Genomic DNA, 21,341 nt, shown 5'->3' with positions numbered 1-21,341 from the left:
TGATCTGTAGGGCTCCTTCAAGTTGTGAATAATTTTCTTTTATCCGATGTATTATTTGGAATAATCACCATCATTTCTACAGTTGAAACATATCTACCTTGTTCTATTATAAAAACATATAAATATACTTTTATTTATTTATTACCCACATATGCGGGACTCCTCCAAGCATGGAGCCTTGTGTGGCCGCATCTGTTGCACACCCCTGAGGGTGTCTCTGTCAATTTAATCGAATACCAAAAATATGTAAAATAAATAGCCATAGTTGTGGTGTAAAAAAAAAATCAGAACGCGTCCCCGGAGCTGTCTTCTCCTACTTTGCCTTGGGTGAGTCATGATGTCAACTGACGACCTCTTGAAACAGTCATCGATCAGCTGTACATATGCAATGTAGTCCAATGCCTGGGTGAGACATAATGGGAAGCATATGGAGAAGCAAAAATTTCTAATTTCCCTCTGCTTTTCTAGCATGGGCTGCATTCATCTGAAACACCATGACTAACACCCATGGCCCTCACACATGGGTGGGGCTGACAGTGCTCCAGCTGGGGGCCCCTAGATGATTCTAACTTTTTTTCATGCAATAAATTCACTCCTCTGGGGCCCGTGCAACATCTGAAAAAGAGGCAGGGCTGGATTAACCATTAAGCACATGCTTAGAGAATCAGAAGAAAAGGGGCACCATAATAAATGATCAAATTGTACTACTTTTTTTCAAAGTACATTTTTACCCCAACATCAACCAACCAGTAAAAAAATCCCAAAATTTTAAGATCACTTGATTGTACAGTTGAAGATCTTTATAAAAAAGTTGGCAGGGTCCCACAGCCAAGGGAGTGTAGGGGGTGTGGTACTCCTGGCGCTGGACTAAAGCTTCCTACAGACCTGCCAACTTTCCAGATTTAGGTGGGAGACTCCGGAATTTTCATCCTTTTTCCCGCTCTCCGGATTTATTGAAATTTCTACAGATTTTTGCAGAAAATTAGATTTTATGTGAGCTTTCATGTAGTCGTGATGTGAATGACTGCCTTCATCATTAGGGGAAACACCCATAGAGGACAGCCGTGGTCATTCCCATTGAGCAGCCGTAAAAAAGTCTTGGTGACTGCATTTAAACAACTGGCAAAGATGCGAATTTGTTTACGTAGCGTTTATCAGCAATGATTTATCAGGGGCATGACCTTGGTTGCAGAAATTTCTGTATAATCGTTATTGTATTCCATTAACAGCCGTGCAGTAAACACAAGTTGTTTTCGTCATCAGCTTTGTATTTTGAAGTTTTTTAAATTGTTTCCTCTGATAAACTTTAAGCTATATAAAATTAAATATAAACCTTTTAAAAGTTCATGTACCCAAGACTATCAATCACTGATAGCATCCACGAAAGGAAACTTATGTTTTATGAATAGTATATGTAGATGTGATTTCTCTATTATGCATGGAAAGACTGACATGGAATTATATTCTGTGCTGGGGGGAAATTGCTCCCCAGCGCGACCCAACCTGCAAGGGTAAAAGGCTTATATCCCTGGAGGGACAGAGCCTGGGCCACGACTGGTTTGTCAGGGGGGGGGGGGCAATGCTGAACCAACCTGTCTTGAGGGGGGGAAGAAAAGGAACTTTTTCTTTAATTGATTTAAAAAAAATGTTTTTGTGAAATTTTTTTTTTTGATCAAGTCTATGAAAGCTGCGGGGGGGGGGGGTGCCCTTCGGGAGAACTTCCGGATTCCAAAAGTTTGCACGCCTGCTCCTAGATACGAAAAACAACAACAGGCAAATAGTAAAATAAATATTGAAAACTTGAAGAATTTAAATAAAATATGATGACAAATGCACATGGTGTGCTTCGTTAAAAACAGCCTAGTGCTAAGGACCCGGATTGTCACAACTTTGGCGGAGTGATACATTACGGCTTGTACATCTAGGTCTTCTAAGAGGTTTTGGTTGGACCCACTGAAGGCACTGATTTTTACTCTTTTTTTCATTGAAAATTACAAGGAAGAGATGCGAAAATAGAGGCAGACCCCTTAAGTGACAAAGTAATTTTTTCTTTTTTGTTGGGGCACTGAGAGTGACACAAAAGCAGAGAAACTAAGTTAATAGCGACCAAGAACTCGTGTTAATTCTCAGTTTTGGATTGGGATTTTGATTAATTTCCATGAAGTTAGCTCAGAGCCATCTCAGCAACATCATAGGCCCCCGGCAAAACAAATTTTTCTAAGCTCCCCCCCCCAACCTGGTTATAAATACATTTCTATCAATTTGCACTCACTCTCAAAAATTATAACCAGATCAAATTGATATGATGCCTCTCTCCTAGCACTGGAGGCTATCGAGCCATATCATATATAGGCCCCGGGTAAATAATTTTTCTGAACCTCCCTCCCCTAAAAATACCTGCTTATCACTTTACATACTTACCCTCGAAAATTATAAACAGATCTAATTGTCATAAGATCCAGGGATAAGAGGTTAAAGGTGTGGGGGGGGGGGGTTCACCAATATTACTTGAGTGCTTAGGACCTTCATATGAATTAATCCAGCCCTGCAAGGAGGTCCGCCAAAGTTAGAATCGTCCCAGGGCTGGATTCCTGTCAGTTCCACCCTTGTGGGGGCCAGGGCCAACACCATCCAGTCAAAGTAAACTCATGGCAACATCAAGTTCCCAATCTCTCAGATCATCTCTTCAAATTGTTCCAAATACAGCTGGAAGGGAGGAGAGAACTTTCTGATGAAAATTAATACTGAGAGTTGGAAAAATTTTTAAAACAACATTTCTTTTGTTCTCGATTCTCAAAACATCAAATTTTTGCATATTATAGCGTCTGAAATGTACCAGTAAAATTAAAACTATGTTAAAAAAAACGTTTACTTCAGAAAGACATTTTTACAGGAAAGCTTGAAAATAGGCAAAAAAGCATTTAATACAATTTGCTTGAATTTTTGGACTCTTGTAATCAAGCACGATATATTGAAAGGGAATTGTATTTAAATTAATGACAGAATTTATAAATGACTAGCTATAATACCCGGCGCTGCCCAGGTTTTCTTCAATGAGGCTTTTTGGCTCACATGATACCGCCGTCTTTCTTTGAGGAATATACAAACCGTGTCCACGTTAACCAATATTGCGACTTCCTGCGCAACTCATGAAATAAACAAATCTAGATTTAAAGAGACGTAGAAATGAATTTATTTTTTTTCTCTTTTTTAAAGGATGCTAAGTATTTTGATTCCCCCCCGAACTTCAATCTATCTCTGTCTGTTTCTGCTTCAAGAAATGCCTAACTAAAGCTGTGGAATTTTTTCGATGTAATTTTTACGGGCCTATAATTAATTTTAAAATATCCTAACCCACATGAATTTATGCAGTTGATATTAAAAGACAATACGGAGACATTAATTTTCGCACTTGGGAAGATGTAAATAAAAAGTTTAAATCAATTTGTTATTGCATAGACATCCAACTCAAAAGTAGGTCCGGCTTAATTACTTCATATCTAATTTTCTGGGCTTCGTATATCTCTAAGCGAACTCAATATTTCGAAAATTGAGAATTCGGTACGATTTTTTAAATTATTGATGTGGCAAGAAACCCCACTAAATTTCTGCATTTAAACAGCGAAATCAGCAATTTTAACACTGATTTCTATGGGAATCATCCTTTACCTGACCCTCAAAGTGATGCTGATGATGATTCTGACGACTATTGAAGAAGTGACAAACCGTTGTAAAGGCATATATACGTCTGAAACGCATTGCTAGGGAACCAAAGTAAACGGTTGGAAAGTGATTGTTGAGGCCCAAAAACCATTGCTGCCCGACAGTTTTCTTCCCATTTGGGGCATTTGCCCTACTCTGATGAAATTTTAAAGTGGGCTATCGTTCAAGTCGGGTCCCATTTGGTATATATGCAAAATTTGGTGATGATCGATGTAAAATTGTAGATTTGTATAGAGAACATACACACACACAGAAAATAAATTATATACATATAGATTAATAATAATTAGCATGGTTCACCTGATTACATTTCATTGTGGCTCGAACCGTATTGAACAAACATACATTTCTGTCATACAAAAAAGCGTTTCATCATCTCTTTATCAAATATACGTTGCAATTCAATAACTTCGATCATTTTTCAAATCTTTTATTGCTGTTATTTAATTAATTTAAATTAATGGAAGTAAAGGAATCAAGTATTGGAATTCACAGAAATAAAGAACAACATTCTGAAACTCGTTAGAACTGTATTTGAAAATGTAGATTAATTTAAAATTACTACAGTATATTCTGTTTAACGTTCCCACTTAGAAAGCTTTCTCGTTTAGTACGACTTATTTTCGTAGTCTTAACCTTCACTAACACTTTCGAAATTTCCCATTTAAAGTGTTTTCCCATTCCTACAATGTTTGTCATGACAAGTTTTTGAAAACGCTATTAGTGGGATTCACTGTATATTTTACTTCTTCAATGTTATTTTACTTGTTTGAAACCAAGAGTTTCTTGTCACAAATGAAATTAAAGATTGCAATCTCAATATTTGAATATTCAAAATTCAAAAAGACGCTCTGGTATATGCTTTCAAATATTAACAACACTAGTTGCAATCAGCCTAAATCCATGGGTGGAGATACAGGGAGGGGGCATGGTGCGGTAATGTTTCCTCCCAGCGTCAATGACTGAGCCGATTGATCTAACGTATATGCACATATGAGTTGGTATCATCAACGCGCCACCACCCCAGCCGTGCATTCCCATTTTTGCCTATGCTTAAATCTGAGATATAATTTATTTAATTATTTAATAGTAGGCAAACACATTGTCTTATCAGAAAATCAACCATCGGGGCTGCAAGCCACATAGCCTACATCTTCGGAACTTTGTACTCTCGAATGTTTCTATGCATGAACTCTCTATTCATGAAACAAAATATCTCTTATGTTGGTACTGTACTAGGTGAATAATTAGATTGAGGAAAAAAAATTGGAGCGAAACAACCTACCTTTTTTTTCGGAAGTAAAAACTGTTAAAATTTATACTTTGTATATCCATCTTCTGGAATAGATGGGAGAATGGTTTAGATGGTGTGTTTATGTAAGCCTCCCGAGGGAAACATGACAGTTCAGAGGTTCCCAGAAAAGTATGCAATTAACACTCTGGAGGGCAGTCGAAGTTCCCTCTTTCCAGAGCAGTCATCATCCAGAGATGTCCATGCTGTAGATCAGATGGTAACTCCAACGAGAGGGGGAGGTTTTCAAGGGGGGAAAAATTACTAGATTTCTTTTGTGGTGTTCCTTTTTGTTTGATGCCCTAAGTATGTTTTTTCCCTTGATTAAAGTAGCCCTGTTATTCTTTAATGGTAGAAAGAAAGAACAGACTTTTTTTAGGGGTAAGGAATGCGACCACCTGCATAGACTCTTTTCCTCTTTAAAATAAGCTAATGCCATACCTAATAACACTAAAAATGATATTATAAGGGCTTTAAACTCAAAGCCTCCTCTCACAATCAATAATAGTTTAATGGGGAAAAAAATTATATTTTAATCAAAAATTTCCAAACATCTGGCTGAGAAAAGGAAGGATTTCTTTTGTGGAAAAATTGCGGCCCTGAAATTTTATGGCCCAGTGCAACCGTACCTTTCGCACCTGCATAAGTCCAGCCCTGGTTGTAATGACATTTTTCCTGTAATCATGAGATCTTGTTATATTGAACTTGAACTGTTCATATATTCTATTTAAAATACCCTATTTCAATTCTTTGGTTTGATATAACAATTATCATAATTTGTTTTTTCATCTAGTCTTATCATTCAACTTATGAACGTGCAAATCCTGGTGACAACTGTCAAGGGAAGTTGGAAATTCGCACAGCTTCGTGGATCGAGCTCATTGCATGTATTAAATCATTCTTCACTGACAGTTGAAGTTCATAGGTAAATACATTCAACAACATTTTTTGCTTCACTAGTCAGAGGCTTTGTAAATATATCTGCCATATTTTCTTACTGTTGATAAATTTAACATTGAAGTACTTATTACGAACAATATTTCTAAGGAAGTGATATTTAATATGATATTTAAGTGATATATATAATGTCTATGTGCTTTGTTCTGTGGGTCTCTAATGGAGAGTTTGAGAAATTGATTGCAGCCTGATTATCGCATAGTAAATTACATAGTCATTTTTAACTCTATTAGTCTACATTTTTTTAACTATCTTTTTTATCCAAATTACTTTAGCAGATTCAGTGAGTGAAATATATTCTGTCTGTCTCCATTGTTGACAGGCTTACAGATTTATGCTTTATAGTCCTTTGTATGTTGTACATATCCTGATAATTTTAATGAACAGTTCCAATGTCTAATTCCTGGGTTTTCTTGGAATTGAGATAAAATATTTACTGTCTGGTTTGGTTCTAATTGCAATAAAGGAAAGGCAACCCAAAATATTTCTGTATGGAAATCTTCATATCTCTGTTTCCCCCCGATTGTTTAGGAAAACTTAGGGTTTCCTTGTGTTTTATGTTTGCCGTTCTCGTTTGTGCGTTGTTGCTTATTTTTTTTTCTCTCTCTCTCTCGTTCGATTGCGTGCGACTTCATTAATCATGGCTACTATAGGGTCGATTTCGGAGTTCGATACTTCAAGTCAGAGTTCATTCGAATTATATGCGGAACAGTTAAAATTTTTTTTAGAAGCAAATGAAATCGACAATGAAAATAAAAAATGTGCAACCCTTCTAGCAGCGTGCGGAATAAAGACTTTGTCCATAATTCGCACCCTCGTTTCGCCCAAAAATGTTACGGAATATAAGTTTGGAGACTTACTAAAGTTATTACAGCAGCATTTCTGTCCTAAGTCCTCCGAGATATTCCGGCGATTTAAATTTCATAAAAGGGTACAGGGCAAGCATGAAGGTGTGAACTCGTACGTGACGAACTGAGAAAGCTTGCGGAAGATTGTAATTTCGGCAATTCTTTGGCTGAACGCTTGCAGGATCAACTAGTTTGTGGGATGAGAGATGGGGAGGTTCAGATGAGGCTAATTAGCCGAACCTGGTCTCACGTTGGAAACCGCGATTTCAATGGCTGTGGCATTGGAGATCGCTGCCTCGCAGTCTAAACATATCCATCTACAAAATACTTCCTTATCGAGTCCTGAAAATTTCGATCTGTTGTTCTCGTACGCGATCGGAGGGTTGGTAAATCACCGCAGCTCGATCCTCGTTCGTGTTGTTCTGGGAAATCCAGGGACAACAAGATAGTTTCTCAAAATTAAAAAAATAGTGGATTTGTTTGCTTTGGATGCGGTGGAAATCATGATCGCTCATTATGCAAGTTTAGAAATTCAGTGTGCCATGGCTGTGGATTAAGGGGCCATATAAAAAAGGTGTGCCGAAAACAGCGTGATAAAAAGCAACCTCGCACAAACGAGATTGAGATACAACCGCAATATATTAATTCCTTGAATTTGAATTCCCCTTCTAAACAAAATGTGGAGGGTTTTATTGAAGGCAAGAAATTAAAAATGGAAATAGATTCAGGGTCCTACTATTCGATTGTATCTAAATGCACATTCGAAAAAAATTTTTATTTCAAGAAACAGGAAATTAAACGAACTTCAATTAAATTGCGCGATTTTTCTAAAAATGGAATCTTGCTTGTAAGCAGTTGTGAGGTAAACGTAGAGCATAATTCCCGCAACAAAAAATTGGAACTTTTAATTTCAGAAAATGATTGTACTAGCATATTAGGATATTCATGGTTTTAGGCCCCTGAGAATTGCTATAACTGGGATAAACAAAATTTTAATGAGTGAAATTGGTGGACTAGTTTACAATTATGATGACGTTTTTGATGGTAAATTAGGTTCCTACAAGGGTAATGTGGTGTCCTTGCCCATAAATCCAGACCTTGCCCCCATACGTTGTAAGGCTCGTACGTACCATTGGCGATGAAACCCAAGATCGAAGCGGCCTTGAACTGACTCCTTTATGAAGGATTAATTGAGAAAATTTCAAATCCGAAATGGTCAACTCCAGTGGTTTCAATAATCAAGCCCTCTGGTGATCTGCAGTTGTGTGGGGATTAAAAAGTCACATTAAATAGAGCAATGAATGCTCACCCCTACCCTATTCCTGCAGTAAATCACCTGTTATCTAATTTGAAAGGGGTGGTTGTTATGCTAAAATAGATTTAGCCCAAGCGTACTTGCAACTCCCAGTTGATAATATTTCTGCCGAGGCCCAGACTAGTATAACACATAAAGGGGCTTTTAAGGTCAATAGACTTCAGTTTGGAATAAATATGTGGCCCCGGGAATTTTTCAAAACTTAATGGAAGACTTATTTTTGGGTTTAGATGGAGTTGTTCCATATTTTGACGATGTTCTTGTCCGCGGAAATTCACGCGAACAATTAGCCTCCCGATTAGAACAGGTTCTAGGACGCCTGAGAAATTCTGGCCTAAAGACTAACAAGGAAAAATGTCTCTTTGGAGTACCCGAAGTGGAGTTTTTGGGGTATTGCATTGATACAAAGGGCATCCACCCATCGAAAAGTAAGGTTGAGGCTATTCATTCTTTTCCTGTGCCCAGGGATAGGGTTCACTTACAAGCATTTTTGGGAATTCTAAATTTCTATAATAGTTTTCTAGAGGGAAAATCTACTAAAGCGGAAGTATTGCACAGGCTCTTGGACAGTGGTGCAACATGGAAATGGACAAAGGTTCATGATAATGCATTTAATTCCCTCAAGGAGCTTTTAAGCTCAGAAGCTGTTTTAGTCCCTTTTGATGAAAAATTGACAATTACTTTAGTGTGTGATGCTTCACCTTTTGGTGTGGGAGCCGTTTTAAATCATATCCGTGCTGATGGTATATAGGCTCAGCAGGTATATAGGTATATCGGCCCCTATAGCTTTTGCATCGCGTACTCTCACATCTGCTGAGAGAAATTATGCACAAATCGATAAAGAGGCATTGGCAATCATTTATGGTCATAGCTTCACTATCGTGACAGATCACCAACCATTGTTGAGAATATTCCTTAAAAATAAGCCAACAAGGGAAATTTTGTCTCCATGTTTGCTTCGATGGTCCCTGATCTTAAATGCATATGATTTTACGTTAGTACACAAGCCGGGTAGAAAAATTCAAAATGCAGATTCATTGAGTAGGCTTCCAGCAAAAATTGAGAATTTTGAGGTACCCCCGCCTTTGGAGGTTTTCTTTACTGAAGAATTACAGGACCCACCTCTGTGTGCCACGAAGATTTCTAGGCTTACACTACGTGATCCTATTCTTTCTAGGGTTCTTAATTGGGTTTTGCGGGGTTGGCCCTCAGAGAAGCCTGACCCAAAATTTCAAACATATTTTTCAAAAAGAAATTAATTATCAACTCATAAAAATTGCCTATTATGGGGAAACAGAGTCGTGATACCGGTGTCCGGGAGACCACGTGTTTTACCAGCCTTACATCTTGCCCATCCTGGCATCGAAAGGATGAAGGCATTAGCGCGTTCATACGTGTGGTGGCCATGCATCGATTCCGACATTGAGTGTCAAGTGAAATCCTGCCGAGCGTGTCAACAGACACGTCATGCACCTCCTGGGGCTCCAGTGCACCCATGGGAAGTTTCGAGTAAGCCTTGGTCACGCCTACATATTTATTTTGCTGGTCCATCCCAAGGTCAAGAATTCCTGGTGGTCGTTGATGCCTTCTCAAAGTGGGTCGAAGTACGTCGCATGAGTTCTACATCTGCGTGTGCAACGGTTGATGTTCTCAGAGACTTGTTTGCCACCCATGGTATACCAGATGTCATGGTTTCCGACAATGGAGGTCAATTCATCTCAATGGAGTACCATTTGTTTCTGGAACGCAATCTGATTCACAGAGTCTTAATCGCTCCTAGAAGACCATGTGCTAACGGGCAGGCTGAAAGAACTGCACAAACGGTTAAAGATGCCTTACGTCAAATTGTACATGGCTCCTGGCGGAAAAGATGGCAAATTTCTTGTTGCAGCAGCATTGTACTCCAACATCCACAACTTGTGCCAGCCTAGCGGAATTGTTGATGGGGAGGAGGTTGCTTACTATTCTAGATAATCTTCATCCGGATCTAACAGCCTAAAGGAGAGAAAAGCAGGAGCTGGAATTCTATCAGAAGAATGACAATCGTGGTACACTATATATCAGCGAAAATGATCCAGTCTTCATTAGAAACTATGGTCAAGGTTCAACGTGGCTTCCCGCTACCATAGTCCAGCCAACAGGTCCAGTGTCCTACAAGGCTGTTACTGAAAATGGTGATGTTGTACACCGACATGTCGATCAATTGTTGCAACGACTTCCTGACAATCTTGAGTCAACAGTTAACATTAAAGAACCATCTCCAGTATCGCAGTCACCTGATCCAACGGTTGCAGAATCACAAGTGAAAGTAGTTTCAAAGGACAGTCCGAGACTGATGGCGAAACCGGAAATTGTTCCAGAAGAATCGTCCATACAGAGTCGGCGTCCTAGACGGACAGTCACTCTGCCTCGCCATTTTAAGGACTTTGTTCTATCTTAGGGGGAAGGGGTGTTATGACGTAACCCTTGTATTCATTAGCATTCCACATATGTCGCTACTGTTTTTGACGTCACCGATCAAGATTGTATGTAAACCTGTGCACAGTACTAGCACTTGACTACTGTTGTTTAACCGTTATCATGTTTAACAAATAAATAGTTGTGTTTACATTCAGCCTCTAAGCCTCCCTTTAACAGCAGCGGTCAGCTCCGTTCTAGTGGGGGACAGGTGAAAGGGAACTAAATCTTCCCCCCGTGAAAGAATGTTTTTTAAAATTATCATCCATTTTTTTATTTTGATCTTGTCAATCTTTAGCGTCTAGCTATAGCGAACAAAGAAATCATACAGTATACGCAGATAACAGAATGAGAGAGTTAAAGAGAAGACCGGCATTGGACTCGTTTACCATTAATTGTGTTGTGACATAACTTCGAGGCAGAATATAAAGGAGTACCACAGTGCTTCCAAAAGTGTTCGTTTGGGGCTCCTAGGAGTGTCGCAAAATATAGATTTGTGCGCACAAAACCTATGCTTCAAAGTGGTTCTTTTATATAGTGAAAAAACTGCCAAACTTCTTGGGAAGCTGCCGATGAACTGTGAATTATGCAAGGGAGGCAGCTGACAAAAGAGAACCATTGGAATACGGTAACAAGCTTGCGATATAGACCAGAGGTTTTTAACCTTTTCCCATTTGTGAGCACTGCCTTTACCCATCATCAAAAGAAGAGCACTCTTACGTCATGTTTGATATACGAATGCATGAAATCTGAATGATTTTAATACTTTTCTTGTAGCTGGCGAAGAAACTCCTGATACAACAAAAACATTGATGAGGGGTGTGGTCTAGGGGTGCCAGGCGTCTATATATATACGACTCGCAAGGGCGCATGCTGGAATGGATTGTGTAACGATGTAACGTTACTTCCTGGATATTATTTTTATCTTCCAAAATAATTTCGCTAGACAGATGACAACAATCATTCACCAACTATTTCGTTTTCTTAAGACTTTTAATTTGGCGTTAATATTTATATTTTACTACATTTTAAGCCAACAGTAAATTTGCTTTAGAGTTTTAGCGTTAACATATCAAACGTTCTCACCCGATTGGTCCATTCTGGATGTCACTGTCACAAGAACGCGAACAGTTCACTAGATTTATCCGTGTGGTCTCCTGGAGAGGGGAGGCTCCATTGCAACAGTATCAGACGTCCGAAGAGGTGAACCCGGCGAATAACCCTTAACGGATGAGAGCCGACATCTCGTAGACACTTCAACACAGGATGAGCGACTTTTGACCTAGATGAAGAGGACGATCAACGGATTGATCGGTGCTGAGGCACCCTGCTAGATTATCAACTCATGGCTGGAATGAGGCGGGATGAAATGAAATGTAATGTCCAAGGACCAACGATCAACGTGACTGTTCATTGCACACTAGCGGCATATAAGGGAAAATTTCCCCCATCTCGCCTTACCGGAACCAATCCGTATCAAGACTCTGCAGCGCTAGAATCGACGTAACACTTGAGAAATTTACATATTCACATGAACTAAAAAATATTGCATGACAATCAGCATCTGGCAGCGCAAAAGATAGTAACATGCCGATCGGCGGTACATGATCTCACCGATCAATCCCAAAATCAATGTTAAAGGTAATAAAATATAAAAATGACTAGAAAAGGACCATTTCTGGCGGGGCCTAAATGGTAACGTTACAATTTTTTTGAATATTCATGATAACTTGAAGGCTTGGGTGATTGCGCAAAGTTGATTGAAACTATGAGTGGGAGTATGGGAGGGGGGGGGGCAATGAAGTCAATAGGCCTCCTGATTAAATAAAATTATTGGCTCGGGCAAAAGAGCAAAAGGTGAACATTAGTTCTCCCACCTTGTTAGGGAAACAACCTGTATCAACTTATGCTTTTTTAGAGAGGCTTGACCCCTTATGGTCCAGTTTCTATGGGGCGTAATCAACTTTAAATTTGAAACAAAATTCAAGTCTTTTTGTTAATTTATCCCCCTTTTATTAAGACCCTCTATTTTATTAACCCAAAACCCCTAGGTTTTTAATGGAAGTTATTATGAGTTACTACTCACCATTTGGGAACATCTGATGTAAAAAAACAGTCCGCATAGCTCATTTTGTCGAATGCAGGGCTCCCACTCGTCCTACTTTTTGGTAAAATATCCCACTTTGTCCTACTTTTCCTAACAAAATCCTATCAACAAAATTTGTATAATTGATTTTAATTGAGAAGGGAATCATGGACATAATGCCAAATGGTACAAATGTAGTAGATCACAATAAATGATATTGCAGAGCAGAAATTGCATTGTTTTTAAGGTTATTTAGGGGTGGGGTGTACGTGGACGATTTGGTGGTTTAGTAATTTTTCATTTGCTTAGTTGGAGGGTTAAACAAATAGAGTGGCCATTAAAAAGTTCTGCCTGGTTGAAAATTTTTTTTTTTCGTACTTATTACTTCAAGGAGGAAGTATTTACTACTTCTATTTTTACTGACCAAAAATGGACGTTCAAAATTATGGTGCACATTTTGTGTATAGGTGAAACAAAAGTTTGCATAACAAAGCAGTTGGGTACATAGACCTATTCTAGGTTTGGTGACTCTGATGATACCTAATATTATTCAATTTTCTTCTTCATTTTTAGGGCATGCAGAGGCCCAAACAATATTTACAATGCTCAAGTAAAGAGCTAGAAATGAAAGTGATTCATTTGCCAAAAACGATTACCCTGCATTGACCACTAAAATTTAAACAAATCCTTTTTAAAAGGGGTGGACAACACAGTAAAACCATCTGGTCCACCTTGAATTATTTATATCACACCTTGTAATTTACACATTTTTTTTTTTGGAAGTGGTATCGAAAGAGTGTCATTCTTAAAAAACCTACATGTCTTTATAATTTGTAGTGTGTATTGTTGAAGAAAGTTGACAGACTGGACTGTGGAAGACTCCCAAGAAAGAATGTAATATATATATATATTGTGAGAAGAGCAGAAAAGAATTATCTGTGGTTGCTAAGACCCTATTTTGGCCAAAAATTGTTTTTGTAACCAAGTAATTTTTGTTATTTTGCTTTGGCTTGAGCCAATCTTACAGGATACTGAAATATATGGGAAAAAATTAATTTTAGAATTGAAAAAAAAAAAATGCTGGGAATTTTTTTAACTATGCCATGATTGTGTGTTGTCTAAGGGGGTACCCCCTTCCTACTTTTTCTAATTTTTTAAGTGGGATCCCTTGAGAAAAGGTCACAGAATTTTGCTTTTGGTATCTGGTAGACACTCTGATAATGTAAACTCAACCAAGCATACATACCAACAAAGAGAAAACTGATTGAATAATGCTGAAATTAACTACTGGGCACATGATGTCCCGCTTTCTTTGTCCAAAACCTTTGACTACTAAGCGGGCCCAGGGTTGTTCGGTTTAAATCACATTGGTTTGTTTTTTAAAAAACCAGTTTTGTTTTTTCCAAAAAATCAAATAAAAGTGGCCTAAATATAATTTTTTCCTTGAAAAATATCATATTGGTTCATTATTAGCCAAAATTTTTTATTTTTACCACATTTTATATTCTTGGGGTACATTCTGATGGTATAACTTTAAATAGCATAAGATGGTATAAGTGGTTTTTTCAAAAAGTCTCCTGAAGCCTTTTTCAAAAAGTGGCCTGAATATATATATATTTTTCATATAAAGTATTTGTTATTTAAAGTTACATAAGCCAAAATTTCTCATTCTAACCTTTGGCTACATTTTGATGCTCTATCTTAAGCAAATTCATGAATAAGGATAGCATCACACATCTAAATGTAGTGGTGCATCATCTCACAGGATTTCTTTTTTCCTTCACAAAGAAGCAGCAACAGTAGTGACACCATCATGCTAGGGCAGGTGATCCTATAATCCAATAAAGACACCAGCTGTCCTTAAAGGACAAAGACTAGTGTACTAGTAGTTACATTACCTCAGACATTTTCATTTTCTTTCCCATAAGAAGTAGCACATCTCCCACTGTATATCACCCAGCCTTAATATTCAATAGTTGTTTTTTTTTATACCTTAAGTTCAGTTAATCAGGGTTCTACTGTATAGTAGTAGTAACAGATTTATGAAAAATAATCAGCTATATTCAGGGTGATTACAAGTAAAGTTTTGATTACAAAATTATACAATAAGTACTGGTCAGAATGACTTGAAAATTTGCATGGATACTCCTGAAGCAATGGAAATTTCTAGATTTGCACAGATTGTTTTGGGGTTGGTTTTGGTGGTCCTGAAGTGGGGGGGGGGGGGTCGGCTTATACACGAATATATACATATACTCATTTAATAAAATTCCGGATGCACCCATCTTTTAGGAACTCGTCAATATCTCCTTGAGATGGGAAGCTGGATGTGCCCGGTCCTTCAATATCAATGTCTTTCCATTAAACTTTTGCTAGATTCAGTATTTTTTGTTATCCATGCATACCACTTTAATCCAAAACTTCAAAGCAACAAAAAGGTTATTTGAATAGTTTTAGTGTTTAAAAATTAAAAAAAAATAATATTCTGAACAATTATTTTAGCACACAATATTGCCTAATTTAATTTACTAATGAAGTGATAGAAAATTGTTCCTTACAGAAAGTTATCTGTAGATAAAGATGAAGAACATCCCGATTTGGCTGTTCTAATTTGGCTGCCGCAGCTTAATGCACACATCAATGAGGATAAAGTAAGTTTCAAGCACGTCTTATTACTGATTTTCTTTACCATTTTTGGGGAGTGTATACAGCGCCTGTGTTTCTTGCATGGGCCCACAAATTTTCAGACCCCTGAAATTAGTTATTTTTTATATTTTAGCCTTTTTCCTTTTATTTGTAGAATATTGCCAGATATAGAATCATAAGTAATCACAACTAACACCAATTTTTTTTTAGTCTGAAGAGGTGATGGTAGTTCGGTTGAAATTTATATTGCCAAGTGGATCCAGATGTTTGTTTCATGATTTCCAATCAAGGTGGAATGAATATTTGGTCACTATTCTGTATTCTTCCTATTTGGCCCTTTTGCTGAATATTGCTTATGTATTTGGCCAAATATCTGTATATATCTAAGCACATCAAACAAACTTTTAAAAAATTTCAATTAACATAATATTGAATTACATATGTCACGTACTGGGATGCACCCCTCCCCATTTTATGACATTTTCTTTCCCACAAGAAAGAAGGAACTTCTCAGATGTCCAAGGGGCCAAGGTCAAGATTGGGGACCGAAGAGGGGGGTGGAGGAGAAACGAAGGAGAAAGGAAAAGAGGGGGATGCTTGACTATCATGGTCAGAGAAGGACAGAAAAAGATGAGCTCTCAAGGAGAGAAAGTACCGTTATGTAAAAAATGTGATGAAAGTATACTGATTAAATATTAGACATTATCAAAACTATGTCAGATTTTTATTTGAACGAGCCAACACTGGCATTGATGGAAAAGATGTCCGGCACAACATACATATATATAATAGATACATAATTATATTGTTTAAAATATAATTATATATCTATAAATTATATTGTTTAAAATATAATTATATATCTTTAAATTATATTTTAAAATATAATTATATTCTGTGTGGTGTATATCCCCCTCCATATGAAAGAGTTATATCAGGTTTACTTCAATCATTTGAAAATATCAATAATTTTATTTTCAATTAAAACATTAATTTTTTTTATAATTGTGATGGAAAATTTTAAGAAAATTTATATTCGTCCGTCCATTATTTGGTATTCCATTATTCAGCCGAATTACCAAGGCTCGGATGCTGATCACATTTGCATTTTTGGCATTTTTTCAAGTTGCAAGCCATTTTTTGGCATTTTTAGGATATTTTTCACTTTTCTAAAAACATTTCCAGTGTGTAAAAGGTGAAAGAAATTAAATATGACTGTGCTAATTATATTGAGTAACGATCATTAAAAATGTCATCTACAAAACATTTCATTCAAGCAATTTTAAACAATTAAACTGCGACTTCAGCCATGATAAAGTAATTCAATTTGAACAAATAGCAAAGGACACATTACAAAAAATATCTTCATCCAAATGTGAAAACCAGACAGAAGAGAGTATATTTATAATTTGACTGCAGTCACCAAGTGAAAACAACAACAATAGTTTGCATTGGTATATGAACTTCAAACGCAGAAGATATGAAGTCAGCCAAGCCACTCTTCGGAAGAATTAAGCAAAGAAAAAGAAGTGTTGGATTTTAATTAATGCATCAAAAGGAAATTAAAAATATACTCTACTACTTGGAAAGGTGACACACCTCACGATAGGTGTCTGTTGTAAGCAGCAGAATCTTTTTTCTTTCTAGGGATAGATTAGAGCACAAGAGACGATAACTTGAAATTTTTCTCAAGCGTGCATACTGAAGTGTTGTGTGCTAAACAAGAATTGCTGAATTTTGAATATTGTCCAAAAGCAAACCATCTAAATTTTGTCTCCTGCAAAAGATAGTTAAAGAATTTGTGATTTTTTTCTGATGGGATCATTTTGTTTTGCAAAGTATGCGAAACTAAAGTTGCAGCTGAAAAGAAATTTACTGTCACACAACACATTGGAAGAATAAGCATAAAAAAGGAATTGAAGCAGCCAAGAAAAAGTCTCAATCATCTCAAATCCTCCTTGAACATCATAAGCAGTCTACATCATCATCTTCAAAGGAATGTGTGACACGTTAATATCAGTTGACATACTTTTTGAAAAGCTGAACAATTCAAAGTTTAGGGACTTCTTGGAGAACTACACCATACATTGTATACCCAATGAATCAGCGCTGCAAAAAAATTCGGTGAGTGATTGTTTTCTTGAAATGATGGACAAGAAAAGATCTACCACAGCAGGTGAAAAACTTTTTGTTGCAATAGATGAAACAACTGATGCTAAAGCACACCCTGTTGCTAATGTCATAATGTTAATTCTCAAGCTGGACCATCCAGGTAAAAGTTATCTATTAAACTCTGAGATTCTAGGGAAAGTAAATCATTCCACTACCTGTCAACTTTTTGACAAAAGCATGAATGTTTTGTGGCCAAATATTGTGGAGCACAACAATATTTTATTTTTCTTAACCAATGCTGCTCCATATATGATAAAAATTGGCTGAGCGTTCAGAAGCTTTTATGCAAAAGCTGTACATGTAACTTGCCTTGCTCATGGAATACATAAGATTTGTGAAGAAATTCAATCATGCTATTCGAACATTGACCATTTTATTTCCAATGTGAAAAAGTTTTTGTTAAATTTCCTTATAGCATATAAGCTTTTAAAGCCAAAGCTCCTACATTAGCTCTGGTCCCAAAGTCTGTGATTACGCAATGGGGAACATGGCGAAATGCTTGCATATACTGTAACATAACTTGTAGTTACATCCCAGATTCCATTTTTATCTTTCCCAATATAATTTCGTCAGACAGATGACAACAATGATATGACAAACTATTTCATTTAATTAAGACTTTTATTGCAGAGTTAATTTTTAGAATTTACAGCAAAATCATTTTAAAACCGCACATCATGCCTGAATAAATTTTCTTTACAGTTTTAACATTAATATATCACAGATTAAAAACGTTCTCACCCAATCGGTCCGTTGATTACACACTTCAGGATGTCACTATCACAAGAACAAACAGTTCACTTCTTGATTGATCCATCCGATCTCTAGGTGAACTTTCTGGAAGAAAGCTCCATAAGAACAGCATCCGAAGATGAAGTGGCTACTTCATGACGAAGCAGACAAATATCCCATCATAGACTAGAGCCAATATCTCATAGAGACTTCAACATGGGCAGAGAGATTTTTAACTAGAAAATGAAGAGCGTGATTAACATATCGGACAGCGCCAAGGCACCCAGCTAAAATATCAACTCATGGCTTCCAGAACGAGGCAGAGTGAAAACAACACAGGTGAAATGAAATGAACTGCAACGACCAACAACGCCAACTCCAACGCCTTGTTGAGTGCTGAACTTTGTGTGTATTTTTAGATCTGCCTTTTTCTGAGCACAGTGGTGGCTTTTAAGGAAAAACTTCTATATTCCAAGAACCAATCAAACAGCAGAATCAATAGCCTGTAAAAACTTAACACACTGAACAGTAAAACTCATTTACATATCATACGGAATAAAACACTATTTTCAACTTTTGACGTATGAAAGTTGGCAACATATTAAAGGTAAACATTGAGGACCTGGCCAGGGTCCGCAACAATAGGCCTATTGCACATTGAAATTCTCATGAAATTATTGATCGTGAAGTGGTCCATGGCCCACAGACGGCATGAAGGTAAAAACATTGCACATTTTTCTTGTATAATATATTGCAAAACATTTATCACAATTTGATATTGCACATTAACATTTATTTTCTGAATTTGCTGACGATCCTGTGCAGAACCCCCGCCAGCGATCTGCGGGACTTCCCATCATTAACTGGCAGGCCCCTCCTGTTACAGGCCGGCTGTCGTTACATCCCAGATTCTTTATTAATTATTTATCCAGTGTGATCATTGAATCAATGACAACAATGAATGGCATTATACATTCAGTAAACAATAACATTTATTCAATTACCTTTTAGAATTTTATCAAAAGGATTATCACAGTTAGCTTTCTCTCTCTTAACATTATTTGACACAGTAAAGTAACGCTCTCACCACTTTGTCCAGAAATTCATGTGTTAATCCAGATCGTCTATTATCCAGTCCAGAATATCACTTTTGATCACCGACCTTCGATGCACCATGATGGAGACGAGTTTTGCATGGTATTGCATCCTGAAGCATCTGCTGATACCACAGTTCAACCTGCGTGGGAGACAGCAGGTGGTGAACGGTGAGAAAGACCCAGAGGCAGCCGGTCTGGCTACCGATCACTCCATGTGTCTGATGAGATCGTGACGACCTTTGAATATCAAAGAAACATCGCTGACGAGAGGTGCTGAAGCACGTCTTTCTGCAGCTATTGAATTATTTTGAATGAGAAGTCACCTGGCGTATATATATATGGCACTACAGGGCGAGACGCCTTAGAATTAGTAACTGTTTTGAAGACGCAGGAATCTATGGAATCGAGCTGAATTAGCAAGCATCTGGTATTCATGAGAGCATTCCCATAATGCCTCTTGATTGAACCAATCACAAAGTTGAAGGTATGGTACTGAACTTGTATCTAATTTACATATTTCAGAGAGAGAGAAGAATATTGCACAAAATAAGTTAAAAAATCTTTCAATGTAAAATAAAGATGGTGGCCGATTGGCAACACTGATGATGGGATGATCCCGCCGATCGATCCAGGAAACAAATAGGGTAAAACTTTAAAATCTATAAAAATGACTAGAATAAGGACCATTAACATTACTATTTCTGACTGTTATGACACAGACTGTTGGTATCATTTCACAAATGATGGCAAAAACTAATCCTAGTGCCGCAGATATTCATTAGGTTCTACTTCAACAGTAGCAATGGATGGAAAATCTGTTGGCAGTTCAGCTCCCAAGGTTGATCGCCGAAGGTAATTTCATTTTTGATAGGCATCTCTTCATTTTGATAGGATCCATGATCGGTGAACCATGTACTTGTGCTGCTTGAATCAACACTTAGAAGCCCACAGAAGACCAGTAGAAACGTGTATATTTCTTATCATGGGTTGATGTTGAAAACTTTTGAATTACTTCAAAACCTGTTCTCGGAATCCAATGTTGCAACTCGTTCATATACAGATATTGAACAGAAACTTACTTCTTATTTCAAAGCCAAAGCCCATGTGCTTGCTGCTAGATGTGAATTTCTCAGATGCCATTTGCAATCAAGCCAGATGTACACGGAATGGGTCACTTACTTGCGAGGAATTGCCAGGGACTGTAGATTCGTATGTAGTCAAAATGGATGTTCCCAATCTTTCATGGACTCTAATTCATGATGCCATAGTTCTTCATACTCATCATGATCAAGTTTGCTCTGCAGCTCTCCAGGATACGATCCTAGTCTTGATGTCCTCAAAATTGCTGAAGGTTTTGAAGCTACACAGCGCAGACTTTAAAGTGAATCTGAATTGTCCATCAACTTTCATTAATTTTCTGCCATGTGAAATTCTACAAATGAAAAATTCATAGTCACGATCGAAGAATTTCAAGAGAAGTGAAATTCAGCCTTCGAAAAAACCCAGTGATGTACCTGATACCTGTTTTCGCTGTGGCGGCAGATACCTGACATCTGAGTACAAATTTCGTGAGGAGATCACTTGTAATTTTTTGCAAGAAAATAGGTCATATTTCTTCCATTTATTATTCAAAAAAGAAACCTAATCCAAAGAAAAATTCTCCAAATCAGAAACATCAGCATGCTAATATATCTTTTCAGAATATGGAAGTGGGAGAAACTGTGAATGCTTGCGTGGACTGTACAGACAACAAGCTACTCATTTCACTGATGGCAGACCTCACAGTGCTCCTATTTTTCCTACTTTTCCTATTTTTTAGAAATGCCCTCCTATTTTCCTACTTTTGTCGCAGTTGTCCTATTTTATTCCAATTCTCTCCTACTATTCCTATTTTATCCCTCCCTTCCTTTTGTTTACAGCCAATATCTCACTACAAAAATTCCGAGAAACCGCAAAATGTCACTGCTTTCCATCCTTTTTGACTTTTCTTTCTTATTATTTTCTTTTCTTTATCGTT

The 21,341-nt window shown here is 37.3% G+C and overlaps 1 protein-coding gene across 4 annotated transcripts in view; it reads left to right on the top strand.

The window, feature by feature from the left end:
- Nucleotides 1–21,341, top strand: part of Vps13D (vacuolar protein sorting 13D) — a 561,523-nt gene that overhangs the window by 90,119 nt on the left and 450,063 nt on the right. For all 4 annotated transcript variants that reach the window (XM_089241869.1, XM_089241867.1, XM_089241868.1 and 1 more), the window contains exons 20-21: nucleotides 5,808–5,939; nucleotides 15,238–15,328. In XM_089241869.1, the coding sequence (XP_089097995.1) occupies nucleotides 5,808–5,939; nucleotides 15,238–15,328 (223 nt within the window). The remainder of the gene's footprint in view (nucleotides 1–5,807; nucleotides 5,940–15,237; nucleotides 15,329–21,341) is intronic.

The sequence above is a fragment of the Pholcus phalangioides genome, unplaced genomic scaffold, assembly GCF_987345545.1.
Source record: "Pholcus phalangioides strain wild (caught in Gottingen) unplaced genomic scaffold, Ppha-v1.0 ptg000014l_1, whole genome shotgun sequence".
Classification (NCBI taxonomy): domain Eukaryota; kingdom Metazoa; phylum Arthropoda; class Arachnida; order Araneae; family Pholcidae; genus Pholcus; species Pholcus phalangioides.
Note: the sequence above shows the minus strand (reverse complement) of the source record. Positions and strands in the feature narration are given on the sequence as shown.